At 35.4% G+C, this 13,923-nt stretch overlaps 1 protein-coding gene across 1 annotated transcript in view; it reads left to right on the top strand.

Moving 5' to 3' along the window:
* Positions 1–13,923, top strand: part of HFM1 (helicase for meiosis 1) — a 132,524-nt gene that overhangs the window by 65,555 nt on the left and 53,046 nt on the right. The window contains exons 24-25 of the mRNA XM_060006385.1: positions 9,207–9,304; positions 9,386–9,514. Of these exons, the coding sequence (XP_059862368.1) occupies positions 9,207–9,304; positions 9,386–9,514 (227 nt within the window). The remainder of the gene's footprint in view (positions 1–9,206; positions 9,305–9,385; positions 9,515–13,923) is intronic.

The raw sequence follows: 13,923 nt of genomic DNA, 5'->3' as shown, positions 1-13,923 counted from the left end.
TGTAATGTCAGATAGTTCAAGGGAATATATATATACCACCAATATATTTGGAAAAGCAAACAGAAAAGGAACAAGTACACAGTAAACAGAAGAGTGACATATTGTCTGATCAGCTGTGACTTGTGGAAATGACTATAAAAGTATAGGATGGATTATACAATAAAGGAACAAATCATAAGGAAATTGTCTTCTTAGGATTGTACATAAAAGGAGTTGTACTTAACCTGTGTATTTACACATTTGTTAGGTACTACAGGCCTATTGGCCCGTTTGTCCATGTTGCCTTTCTTGTCCTGTCTTGTAGTTTCTGCTGATGGAAAGAGGCAGGTTAGATGAGTCAACTAACTGTCCTATTGAATACTTTTTGCTTTTAATTCCGTTTTGTCTACTATTAATAATATTGCCATACTTGTTTTATTTAGTATATCATTTAATCTTTTTCTTCTTAACATTTTCATATTGTTTTATAATTTGTATAGATTGAATATAGTTAGATTTTATCACTTTTCTTTTTACCTGATCTCAGAATTCTTTTAATTGAGAATCAGTTCATTCACATTTATTATAATTACAGTAGTCCCCCCCCTTATCCATGGTTTCGCTTTCCACGGTTTCAGTTACCAGTGGTCAACTGTGGTCCGAAAATATTAAATGGAAAATTCCAGAAATAAACAATGCATAAGTTTAAAATTGTGCACTGTTCTGAGTAGCAATTCATAAGTTTAAAATCTCACTTCGTTGTGCTCTGTCCCACCTGGGACATGAATCATCCCTTTGTCCAGTGTATCCTGCCTGTTCTTCACTTAGTACCCATCTCAGTTATCAGATGACAGTTGCCATATTGCAGTGCTTGTGTTCAACTAACCCTTATTTTACTTAACAATGGCCCTGTGGAATTAAAGGAACCTCAGCTAAAATTGGAATCAGGACAGACCTGTAGGGGAAGCTCTCACACTCTGCCATGCATCACCAATTGCTCCAAGCAGAAAGAGGTGTACACCTACCTCTCTGATAGGAAAATCCCTCTACTTTACTATCCAGCAGGAAAAAGAAAACTTCTCTCTGCCCTGACAGCCCAGCCAGTCGGAGACTGTACCAGCCCGACTAATGAGAAGCCTCCATACTTTGTACTACCAGCTTCCTCCAATGGACTCTGGTTTTCACAGCCCCTCCTATCTCCCCCCTTTTCCCTGTAAAGCAAATTCCTTGTTCTCTTGATTTGCCTATGCTTTGCCATAGTTTGCATATCCTGAATTACAGTTCTTTTGGCTCTTCCTCAATAAACTTGCTTTTGCTATAAAGCAAGTTTATAAATAATACAGTAGCCAGTTATTTTATAACTGGCTACTGTATTATTAAAGTTGACAGCTCCAAAGCGCAAGAGTACAATTCAGATATGCCAAAGAGAAGCTGTCAAGTCCTTCCTTTAAGTGAAAAGGTGAAAGTTCTAGATTTAATAGGTTCTAGATTTAATAATTTAGAGGTTGCTATGCTGGTTAATAAGAGGTTAATATGCTGAGGTTGCTAAGATCTACAGTACGAATGAGTCTTCTGCCTGTGAAATTGTGAAGAAAGAAAAAGAAAGGAAACTGTAAAGAAGGAAAAAGAAATTTCATGCTGGTTTTGCTGTCGCACCTCAAGCTGCAAAAGTTACAGCCACAGTGCATGTCAAGTGTTTAGTTAAGATGGAAAAGGCATTATATTTGTACAATAGCATATTCTGAGAGATAGAGACCACACTCACATGACATTTATTAACACTATTAATTGTTCTATTATATTATTAGTTATTGTTGTTAACTTTTAGTGTGCCTAATTTATAAGTTCAACTTTATCCTGGGTATGTATAGGAAAAAACAGTATATGTAGAGTTTCATACTATCTTTGGTTTCAGACATCCACTGGGGAATCTTGAAATGTATCCCCTGAGGATACTGTGTTTGGACTTAATCTTATTGTATGTTTTCTAATTTGCACGATTATTGCTTGTTTCTTTTTTCCTCACTTATTTCTTTTGCCTTTTCTGCCTCTTTTTGGATATGTCAAGTTTCGTTTGTTTTTGTTCTTCTAACTAGCTCTTCTTTTAAAATTTTATATGTTTTTAACCAATGTCTATAGAAAATGAACATTTAAAAACTTCCCATATGAGATAAAACTTTTATCATATTTTCAATTTCCTCTTGCCTCTTGCTCTCTCCCATGTTCAGATCATCTTGGATTTTAGTTCCAGATTGTTAAATTTAAAATATTTTACTGTGCATTAAAAATTGTAGACTTAACCTAATTTCTTTTTTTACTGATTGCTTTGCTTACTTTCTGCTTTTTAAAATCTCTATCTTCTTTTTCCTTAGATATATAATTTATTTTTTTTGGATACATTCTCAAATAATTTTCTGAGTCCTTCTGAGTCTTTGTAAGCCTGAAATGTATTTTGCCCTATCATTTGAATAAGTTTGGCTAAATCATTCTTCAGATGTTTATACTGCTCTTCTTGCATCCATTGTTGGTGATCTAATCTGTTTTCAGTACTTTTTTAAAAAATTAATTAATTTATTTATGGCTGTGTTGGGTCTTCTTTGCTGCACGCAGGCTTTCTCTAGTTCTGGCGAGTGGGGCTACTCTTCCTTGCGGTGCGCAGGCTTCTCATTGCAGTGGCTTCTCTTGTTGCAGAGCACAGTCTCTAGGCATGCGGGCTTCAGTAGTTGCAGCACACGGGCTCAGTAGTTGTGACTCGTGGGCTCTAGAGCGCAGGCTTAGTAGTTGTGGTGCACAGGCTTAGTTACTCCGCGGCATGAGGGATCTTCCTGGACCAGGGCTCAAACCTATGTCCCCTGCATTGGCAGGTGGATTCTTAACCACTGCACCACCAGGGAAGTCCCCATGTTTTCAGTTCTTTATTAATAACTTTTTTCTTTATCTGATTTAGGAAATTCACCAGAAAGTCTGCGTGTGTCTTTATTCTTTATTTTGCACAGCATTCTGTGGACCCTCTTAATATGTAGACTTGTATCTTTCTTCAGCTCTGGGAAATTTTCTTCTATAATTTAATTATTTCTTCTCTATTCTCTCTGTTCACTCCTTCTGGAACTCCTGCTGGATGAATGTTGGAACTTCTGACCATCTCCTCCACATATTATACTTATCCTTTCATATTTTTTATCTGTTTGTGCTTGGCTTTTAGGAGAATGTCTTAGCTCAGTTAGCCATCTCACTAATTTGCTCTTCAGCTTTATGTATTGAGTTTTTTCAGTGATAAATTTTTTTGTTTTTTTGCATTAAATCATATCAGGGATTTATTAGAATTCTTCAAAGAATTTTAGGTGAAATTTTAAAGCATTGATATTTTGAAAGCTCCTACAACATTACAAAGAAAATAACTGATCAAATTTGTATTTTACTATATCTCTGCTTGGCTTTCTAAAATATACATGGTATTTCTTTTTCTGTGTGTGTGTGATTTTAAAAGTTTATTCTGATAGCAATACAAAACAAATTGCATGAGTAAGATTAACGGTAAGGACAGGGTTAAGAAATAAGTTTCTTTCTTTCTTTTTTTTTTAAAATTAAAAAGAAATTTTTTAAATTTAATTAATTTTTTTACACAGCAGGTTCTTATTAGTCATCAATTTTATACACATCAGTGTATACATGTCAATCCCAGTCTCCCAATTCATCACACCCTCACCCCCACCCCCCACTGTTTTCCCCCCTAGGTGTCCATACGTTTGTTCTCATCTGTGTCTCAATTTCTGCCCTGCAAACCGATTCATTTGTACCATTTTTCTAGGTTCCACATATATGTGTTGATATATGATATTTGTTTTTCTCTTTCTAACTTACTTCACTCTGTATGACAGTCTCTAGATCCATCCACACCTCTACAAATGACCCAGTTTCATTCCTTTTTATGGCTAATAGTCCATTGTATACATGGACCACATCTTCTTTATCCATTCATCTGTTGATGGGCATTTAGATTGCTTCCATGACCTGGCTATTGTAAATAGTGCTGCAATGAACATTGGGGTGCATGTGTCTTTTTGAATTATGGTTTTCTCTGGGTATATGCCCAGTAGTGTGATTGCTGGGTCATATGGTAATTCTATTTTTAGTTTTTTTAAGAAACCTCCATACTGTTCTCCATAGTGGCTGTATCAATTTACATTCCCACCAACACTGCAAGAGGGTTCCCTTTTCTCCACACCCTCTCCACCATTTGTTGTTTGTAGATTTTCTGATGAAGCCCATTCTAACTGGTGTGAGGTGATACCTCATTGTGGTTTTGATTTGCATTTCTCTAATAATTAGTGATGTTGAGCAGCTTTTCATGTGCTTCTTGGCCATCTGTATGTCTTTTTTGGAGAAATGTTATACATGGTATTTCTAATCTCTCTGAAAAAAATTTTAATTATATAAATCAATTATGCTTATTTTGAAACTCTTTTTCTGTGCACTTAACTCTGTTTCCTCAATTGTTATTTCATTTATTAATATTGTGTGTCTTTTTAAATTTTTTTCTCAAATTTTAGGTAGTTCTTCATTGTTTGCTTTTGCATTTGTAAATATATTTTTGCCTACCTATTCTGTTACTTACTATCTCTAATGATTGTGGAGAAGTAATTAGATTGACTCCCATAAAAGTGTGGAAATACCTTGCAATTTAAGAGTAAAGTCTTTCTACTTCTACTGGGGTTTTCATTTCTACCTGGAGAACTGTCCTGCCTCTCTGGCCTCAGTGTCTACACTCCCTACTTTAGCCTCTCAATACATACCACAACTGCTTAATGTTTTCCACAAATGAGAGAGAGTGACAGGGGTAGACTAAACTGCCTGCTCAGAATACAGCATTCCAGTGAATTGCTCCAACAAATACCCTAGGACCCTCTCTCCTTCTTGATCTATTAATTCTTCTGCATGTACTATGGATAATCTCCGGTTTTGTTTTTCTCATAGATTTGATCTTTTTCATAGATATGATTTCTAACATTCAACTTTCTGGCCCACCAATGGCATGCTTTCTTGCTTTCCTGTAGTTTTGTGGATAGAGACTAACACACAAAAACACACCTATATAGTTGTCCATCATTTTATGGAATTTAAAGAGGAGTTATATGTATGGAAGGCTCCATGTGCCATCTTGATTTTTTTCTCTCATTTGATTCTTTGGGCATTCTTATTCTATGTTTAGGCAGAAAAAGATGACTTCAGAATAACTTTTTCTCCTCTCAAGAGAGTTGTACAGCTTTATAGTACACCTTTAACTTATCTTCATATGAAGGATTTCTACTCTTTCTATACCTTCCTTTACTAAGTTGGCCAGTATACAGAAGTCTTTTGGGAAGTTCTGGTATCATTTTTATTAGTTGGCTAACTGTGGAAGCTGAGAGCAGGTCATAAATGGCTCAACCATTGATAATAACAATAGTAATAACCATTTCTTGAATATTTGCTGTGTTCCAAGCACTGCATTAGATGCTTTACAGGCATACCTTGGAAATATTGTGCGTTCAGTTCCAGACCACCACAATAACATGACTATCTCAATAAAGCAAGTCACACAGTTTTTTTGGTTTCCCAGTCCAGTGCATATAAAAGTTATCTTTACACTAGACTATAGTCTGTTAAGTGTGTAGTGGCACTGTCAAAAACACAGTGTACATACCGTAATTTAAAAATTCAAAACAATTACAACAGTAACATCAAAGATCACTGATCACAGATAACCATGACAAATATAATAATAATGAAAAGGCTTGAAATATTTCGGCACTTAACAAAATATGACACAGAGACATGAAATGAGCAAATGCTGCTGGAAAAATGGTGCTGATAGACTTGCTTGCTGCAGGGTTGCCATAAACCTTCAATTTGCAAAAACCCCACAATATCAGCAAAGTGCAATGAAGTGAAGTGCAATAAAATGTGGTATACTTGTACATACCTATGGCAGAAACTGTTAGCTTACTGTCCAATATTTATCTTACCTTCACAGGGAAAAGATTACATTTCCCAGTCAACTTTGTAGCTAAATAGGGCCCTGTGTCTAAGTTTGTCCAATTAACAAGATGTAGGCAGAAGATGTAAGTCTTCCTAGAAGGCTGCTTAAAGGAAATGGAGTCAGGTGGTAAAAAGGGCATCAATTGTTGTCTTCCACCACTTCCTCCAACATGTTGTATGGAGTGAATGTGTAATGGCTGGAGATCCAACAGTCGTCTTAGACCATGAGATGGTCTGAGAATGGAAGCCATACATGGCAGAATAGAAATATAGTAGGATCCTAGGTCTCTGGTGACTTGTTGGACTACCATACCAAGCCCTAGACTGCCTAACTCTGGAGTTCTTTTACATAAGAGAATAAACCATTTATATTTAAGCCTCTATAGTCTGGTCATGGTTGAACCTAATTCAAATTGCATCATTACTTTATTTCATTTAATCCTTACAATAACCCTGATTTAGTCATTACATAACTATCATGCAAGTCTGACCCCATTAGTTGAGATGGCAGAGGTGCCATCTTACCTGAGGCTGTGAGACTTTTACTTCTACTGAGGATAAGCTCAGGCTGGCCTTATCTGGTGGAGAGAGACAGACAGCCCTGCCAAGGTTCTGTACCTACTAGAATAAATCCCTGTTCTCCCTTCCATTCCTGCTTATTGTTACCAAGTTCAAGCTTGTACTGCTCGCCGCATGACAGGACAGTAAAACGAGAGACAGGTGTTGGGGCAAGGAAAAGCCACTTATTTGGAAAGCTAGAAGACCAAGAAGATGGTGGACTCATGTCCCAAACAACCATCTTACCCGAGTTAGAATTCAGGCTTCTTTTATACTAAAAGGGGAGAGGGTGTAGCTGGTTGTTGTTGCAGACTTCTTGGTGCCAGAATCCTTTGTTCTTGCAGCTGTCCACGTAGGTTTGGTCCCAATGTTCCTGTAAACCTCCAACATGACAATCAACAATCATTATTTTCTGTTCTGCAACTTTTTATCTCTACATGAATGTAAACATGTTATACTTTTAAAGGTCAAGCCTAGGAGGCAGAGCATTGAGAAAGGGCTATTATGTATATTTGAAGCCATAGGCAACATTTTTACAAAGGTTCAGAGCCAGCATGACTAAGTATGGGCAACAGAGCACAAAGGTTAGAGCTAAAGGAATAGATCCAATATGGAGTCAGGTTTGTTCTTCTCTTACATACTGCTTTTTGTGGTAAAGTTTCTGACAGAGAAGTATGATGTTGAAAAGTGTACTATTTTTTAAGGTATATTGATGTTAAACATAAATATTACCTCAAAAGTCTTATTTTTACTCTATAATTTTGTATATATTCTTCATTTGTGCATTCCAGAATAGTTTCACAAGTTTTATTTATCCAGCACTTGAAAGCACCCCATCCACATTTTCCCATCAGTTCCTTCTTTGTTAACAAACCATGTAACTTTATAACCATTTCTTTCTTTCCTTTTTTTTTTAGTTTCCAACTTTCTTTAATGCTAATCTTAATGCTAATAGGTTGTGAGATATGTTTTTTTAATTGAATGAAATATTCTTTAAATTCTATAGTGCTTTACAATTTTCAGAGGTTTCACACACATGATTTCATATAATCCCATAATAATCCTATATTTCCCCACCTTTGTATTGCCCCTCCCCCTTCCCTCTTCCCATGGGTAACCATTAATTTGTTATCTATATCTGTGAGTCTGCTTCTTTTTTTGCTTTATTCATTAGTTTGTTGTATTTTTTATTTTTTTATTTTTTTTGTGGGACGCGGGCCTCTCACTGTTGTGGCCTCTCCCGTTGCGGAGCACAGGCCTCGGACGCGCAGGCTCAGCAGCCATGGCTCATGGGCCCAGCTGCTCCGTGGCATGTGGGATCTTCCCAGACCGGTGCACGAACCCATGTCCCCTGCATCAGCAGGCGGACTCTCAACCACTGCGCCACCAGGGAAGCCCCTGTTGTATTTTTTAGATTACACATATAAGTGATATCATATAGTACTTGTCTTTCTCTGACTTATTTCACTTAGTATAATGCCCTCCAGGTCCATCCATGTTGCTGCAAATGGCAAAATTTCATTCTTTTTTATGGCTGGGTAGTATTCCACTGTGTATATATATGTGTGTGTATATATATATATATATATATATATATATATAAAATATATCTCACATCTTCTTTATCCATTCATCTGTTGATGGACACTTAGGTTGCTTCCATACTTTGGCGATTGTAAATAATGTTGCTATGAACATGGGGTATACAATCATTTCTAAGTAGATGATATAAAATAATTTTCAGAAGCGTATATTATAGCCAAAAGAAGTCATCATTCAGCTGTATGCACCCATTCTGTGAAGTTAGTTGCTTCTTTCTATTTTCATATATTGTTTGCTAAAACTAAACCATAAAATATAACTATTCTACCCTTTCTCTTTGTGTACCTGTTTTTGGTCTTACAAGAGATCCCCCCAGAGAGTAATACAAGTCTAATAATTTTAGTTAGAATCATAGGGGGATTTGCATATCAAGGTCCGGTTAGATAAGTAAACAGACGAAAGAGGTAGCAAAGACCTGGGAGATAGTAGGCACAATAGACGGTAACTTCTTTTCTCCCCTCTTTTCACCCCTCAAATTTTGTAGCCAAGCAACTGCTTGTTGCTAATAATCAACTAATAAGCTACCAACCTTCAAATGTTGAACAGAATTTTATCACCTAACAGTATGCTTTTTACTCAATAGGTACTTAATAAATATATGGTGATTATATAAATTGTGTTGTTTTCTATAATACCTATATATAGTAAAGCCCAAAGTCAGCTGCACTGGAGAAGAATATGATAACAAATTTTAGATGTATTGAGATGAAAAAAACAAAGTGCAAGTGCCCTGTGATCATTTGAAATTTATCAATCTAGAGATTATAACAAAAATCTTGAGAAGAAATGAGATTTTTGAGAGAAAGAGAGGTTGAGTGAATAAAGAAGAGTAGAAAAATGAGAACTGACCTTTTAGAGGCTGGGAAGAGGAAGTCAACAATTACAATAGTCAACAATTGCAATAATGATGATATAAGATGCAGAGTCATGTAGTGTCACAGAAATCAAGGCAGAGAGGAATTTTAAGAAGAGATACTTCAGTCACTGATGTCAAACACTGTGAGATAGTAATTTTTAAAAAGAAATAATAAAATTTCTTCTTTCCTCAGTCTTATTCAGGCTCAGCTAGGATGCATTCCCATACAAGACTTTGCTTTGACGCAAGATACTTCGAAGATTTTCAGAAATGGCTCACGAATTACAAGATGTATGTTATAGGATTAATGGATTTTCAATATTTTTCCAGTAAAATAGTATACTAGATTTAATATTGGAAACTCTTTTTTAGGGTTGTCAGATTTTATGGCTATTCAAGAAAAGTTTGCTGTACTGTTGAACAGTTTGATTTTAGCGAAGTGTTTTAGATGTAGACTTTGGGAAAACTCTCTGCATGTATCCAAACAGCTGGAAAAAATTGGTAGGTACTGAATACAGGTAGGCAATGTGTCAATGTCTGCAATTTATTTTGTATTTCATTGTTAGAAAAATTGTTCTAAGATGGTTATAGACCTTTAAGGAAAAATGTGTTTATGGGCCTAAATAAGTTACTATACTTTCCTTCTCTTGAAAATCTGATTTTCATTTGCTTATGCTTAAAGGATTCTATTTGAAATCAATTTGGAAACCTAATAAAAATTAATGTTCTTATTTTTAAATTTGTTCTCAAACCAAGAGTGAAATTTTGTTTTAGTAATTAGGTAACTATGTGTTGTTCTCTCTTCTACTTTTATGACTGTTTTGTTTTGATCTCAATGACAAGGTGCAGAGCTAGCAGTCCTGGTCATTCCTAATTCATTACAGAAAATTGTCACTTATTTATATCTTAACTTTTTCTCTTTTTTCAATAACATTTCAATATTAGTAATGATTTTCATAGAGATTCTATAGACAGGTTTCTTTCCTGTCTGTTGGGATCTAGCTCAGGATGTGAACTGAAAAACTCTACACGGTGCCATTTACAAAGACTGGGATATGCCTAAAGCACTTCGGAATTTTTCACTTTGGTGTCTTTGGCTTTGTGACCCTGTTCCTTCTTAGATAGCTAGAACTCCAAAAAGAGAGTTATTTCATGGCTGACAGTCTTATTAGCTTTATAATTTTGTATGCATCTTGGGGACATTAAAAAATTAGGTAATGGGTCACTGGGGATTGTCTAATTATTCCTTAGAACAAAGATCTCCAGCTATTTTGTGAGGAAGTACTACTTTGTATTTCCTTGAAGTTTGAAATCGGTGGGGGAAATCAGTCAGAGAGCTGACCAGTCCTGAGAACTGGGGTGAAGGTGGAGATTGAGTGGTGAAAGCAAGGTCAAAGTAGAAGAAAGATTCCTGATTAAAGGCTCACCTTCCTATCAATACATAAGTCCTGGCAAACCAAATGCCACGCCCATCCCACAGAGATAAGAGTTCTGAATTGGGAAGAAGGTTACATACAATATTTAGGAGATTTCAACTTACAGAAAAATTTGAAATTATATAGAATGATTATTAATAGTATAGCACTAAAACACTTATATTAGAAAAGTAGAAAGTTCTCTAGAGTGATTTCAGTTTCCATGTGATAAGATGAGAAAAAGAACAAATTAAACCCAAAGTGGGAAGAAGAAAAGAAATAATTTTAAAAGAGCATAAATAAATTGAAAACAAAACAATCAACAAAACAAAAAGGTGATTATTTTGAAATATCAATGAAATTGATAACACTCTAGTCAGACTGATCAAGCAATAAAGAGAAAAGACACAAATTTCCAAAAACAAAAATGTGAGATATAACTATGGATCTTATAGATGGCAAAATGATAGAAAGGGAATGCTATAAACATCTAATGTCAATAAATGCCACAACTTTGATGAAATGGGAAAATTCCTTAAAAAACACAAACTGTCAAGAGTCCACTCAAGAAGAAATAGACAACATGAGTAGGCTTATATTTATTAAAGAAATTAAATTTGTAGTTTAAAACCTTACAAAGAAAATCCCAGGCACAGAAGTTTACACTGGTGAATTCTACTGAACATTTAAATAAGAAGCAATATCAGTTCTACACAGACATTTTCAGAAAATTTAAAAGGGGGGGTAATACTTCCCAACTCATTCTATGAGGCCAACATTGCCTTGTTATCACAACCTCACAAAGACATTCAAGAAAGACAGACCTCAGTAATATAAATGCAGTAATTCTTTATAAACTTTTAACAAATTGAACACAATGATAGATAAAGGGGCTAACATATCATGGCCAAATGTGGTTTATTCTAGCAATACAAGATGAGTTTACCACTTGATGTCAATCAATGTAATTCCTCATATTAACAAACTAAAATAGACCATATGATCATCTCAATAATGCCCCAAAAAATTGACAAGATCCAAAATCCATTTCTAATTAAAACTCTCAACAAATTTAAAATAGAAGGAAATTTCTCAAATTGATAAAGGACATCTATGAAAAACCTACAGCTAACATCATATTTAATAGTGAGAGACTGAATGCTTTCCTTCTAAGATCAGGAGCAAAAAGGATGCTCACTGTAACTACTTCCAGTAAACATTGTACTAGGGGTTCTAACCAGTACAGTAAAGCAAGAAAACGAAACTAAAAGCATACAGATTGGAAGGGAAAGAAGTAAAAATGTTTTTATTCATACATGATCACATGATCATCTATGTAGAAAATTCCATGGAAGGTAGGAAAGGTTTAGCATGGTTGAAGGATGTAAGGTCACTATATAAAAATTAACTTTATTTCTACATACTAGTAAGGAAAATCAGAAACTAAAATTAGAAAAACTATGCTATATTAGTTTTCTATTGCCATTGTAACAAATTACCACAAACTTTGTGGCTTAAAACAACACAAATTTATTACTTAAAGTTCTGTAGATTAGAAATCTGATGTGGTTCTCACTGAGATAAAATCAAGGTTCGGCAAGGCTGTTTTCCTTTCTAGAATCACTAGGGATGAATCCATTTTCCTGCCTTCAACTTCTAGAGAATACTTGATTCCTTGATCACAGCCCTCTTCCTCTACCTTCAAAGTCAGCAGGTGATCTTGGATTTGGCAAAGAATTTCTTAGATACAACACAAAAGCACGAACTATATAAAAGAAAAAAAGTGGATTTAATCAAAACTGAAAACTTTTGCTTTTCATAGAATACTATTAAAGAAGGAGGAGGAGGAGAAAACAAGCCACCAGACTGGAAGAAAATATTTGCAAAACATATAACTGATGGAGGACTTGTACCTAGAATGTATAAAAAATTCTTATAACTCAATAATAAGACAAACCACTGAATAAAACAATGAGCAAAAGATTCAAACAGACACATCACCAAAGAAGATATGTATATGGCAAATAAGCACCTGAGAAGGTGTTCAACATCATTAGTCATTAGAGAAATGCAAATTAAAATGACAACGCAATACCAGTACACATCCACTAAAATAATTTTTCTTTTTTTTTTTAATTTTTTTTTGGCTTTGTGCAGGCTTTCTCTAGTCATGGCGAGCAGGGGCTACTCTTTGTTGTGGTGCATGGGGTTCTCATTGTAGTGGCTTCTCTTGTTACGGAGCACAGGCTCTAGGAACATGGGCTTCAGTAGTTGCAGCGCGTGGGCTTCAGTAGTTGCGGCACATGGGCTCAGTTGCAGCATGTGGACTCTAGGGCACGCAGGCCTCAGTAGTTGTGGCGTGCAGGCTTCAGTAGTTATGGCTCATGGGCTCTAGAGAGCAGGCTCAGTAGTTGTGGCACATGGGCTTAGTTGCTCTGTGGCATGTGGGATCTTCCCGGACCAGGGATCGAAATCGTGCCCCCTAGCCTTGGCAGGTGGATTCTTAACCACTGCGCCACCAGGGAAGTCGCCACTAAAATAATTAAAACTTGACAGAGTGCTGGAGAGGATATGGTTCAACTGGAACTCTCAATGTGGGAATGTAAAATGTTACAACCACTTTGGAAAACCATTTGATTGTTTCTTTAAAAGTTCAACATAAACCTACCATGCAACCGGCCCTTTCATGCTTAAGTACCCAAAAGAAATAAAAGCATGTAGACACACAATTCTAATAACCAAGACATTTGAAAACAGCCTAAATATCCATGAACACGCAAATGGAAAATAAATTGTGGTATATCCCATAGTATGGATATATATACTCAGTAATAAAAAGGCATGAAGTGTTGATACAAACAACAACATGGATGAATCTTACAATAATTATACAGAGTAGAAGAAGCCAGACTAAAAAGAAAACTATTTAATTCCATTTAAATAAAAGGCTAGAAAATACAATAGTGATAGAAAGCAGATCAGTGGTTGCTTGGGGACTGTGTGGGAGGGGACAGAAGAGGTAGCGAAGAATTACAAAGTGGCACAAGGAAACTTTTAGAGGCAATGGTAATGTTTATTAGCTTGGTTGTGGTGATAGTTTCTCATGCACACACATACATAAACACACAAAATCACATGTCAAGTATATTGTATGTGAATTATACTTCAGTCAGTAAAATTGTAAAAATAAATCCAAAGGAAACTATATTCACTCACCAAATGAGCAAAAATTAAAAGTCCTGTAGTGGAGATAGTATAAGGTTATGAACATTCTCATGCAGTGTTGGTTGGAGCCTAAGTCTCATGATATCTACCAATTAAAATGCACAATCTCTTTAAAACAGCAATTTCACTTTAGCAATTAAATTTATAGAAATATTTCCACATGGATACAAATATAAACATTGTTTATAATCACATAATCTTAAATGTCCATCAATAGCAGAATGATTAAGAAAAGTATGAATTATCCATAAAAATTGATTAATAAAATTT

The sequence above is a fragment of the Delphinus delphis genome, chromosome 1, assembly GCF_949987515.2.
Source record: "Delphinus delphis chromosome 1, mDelDel1.2, whole genome shotgun sequence".
Classification (NCBI taxonomy): Eukaryota; Metazoa; Chordata; class Mammalia; order Artiodactyla; family Delphinidae; genus Delphinus; species Delphinus delphis.
The sequence above is the reverse complement of the archived record's forward strand: the minus strand, read 5'-3'. Positions and strand labels throughout refer to the sequence as shown.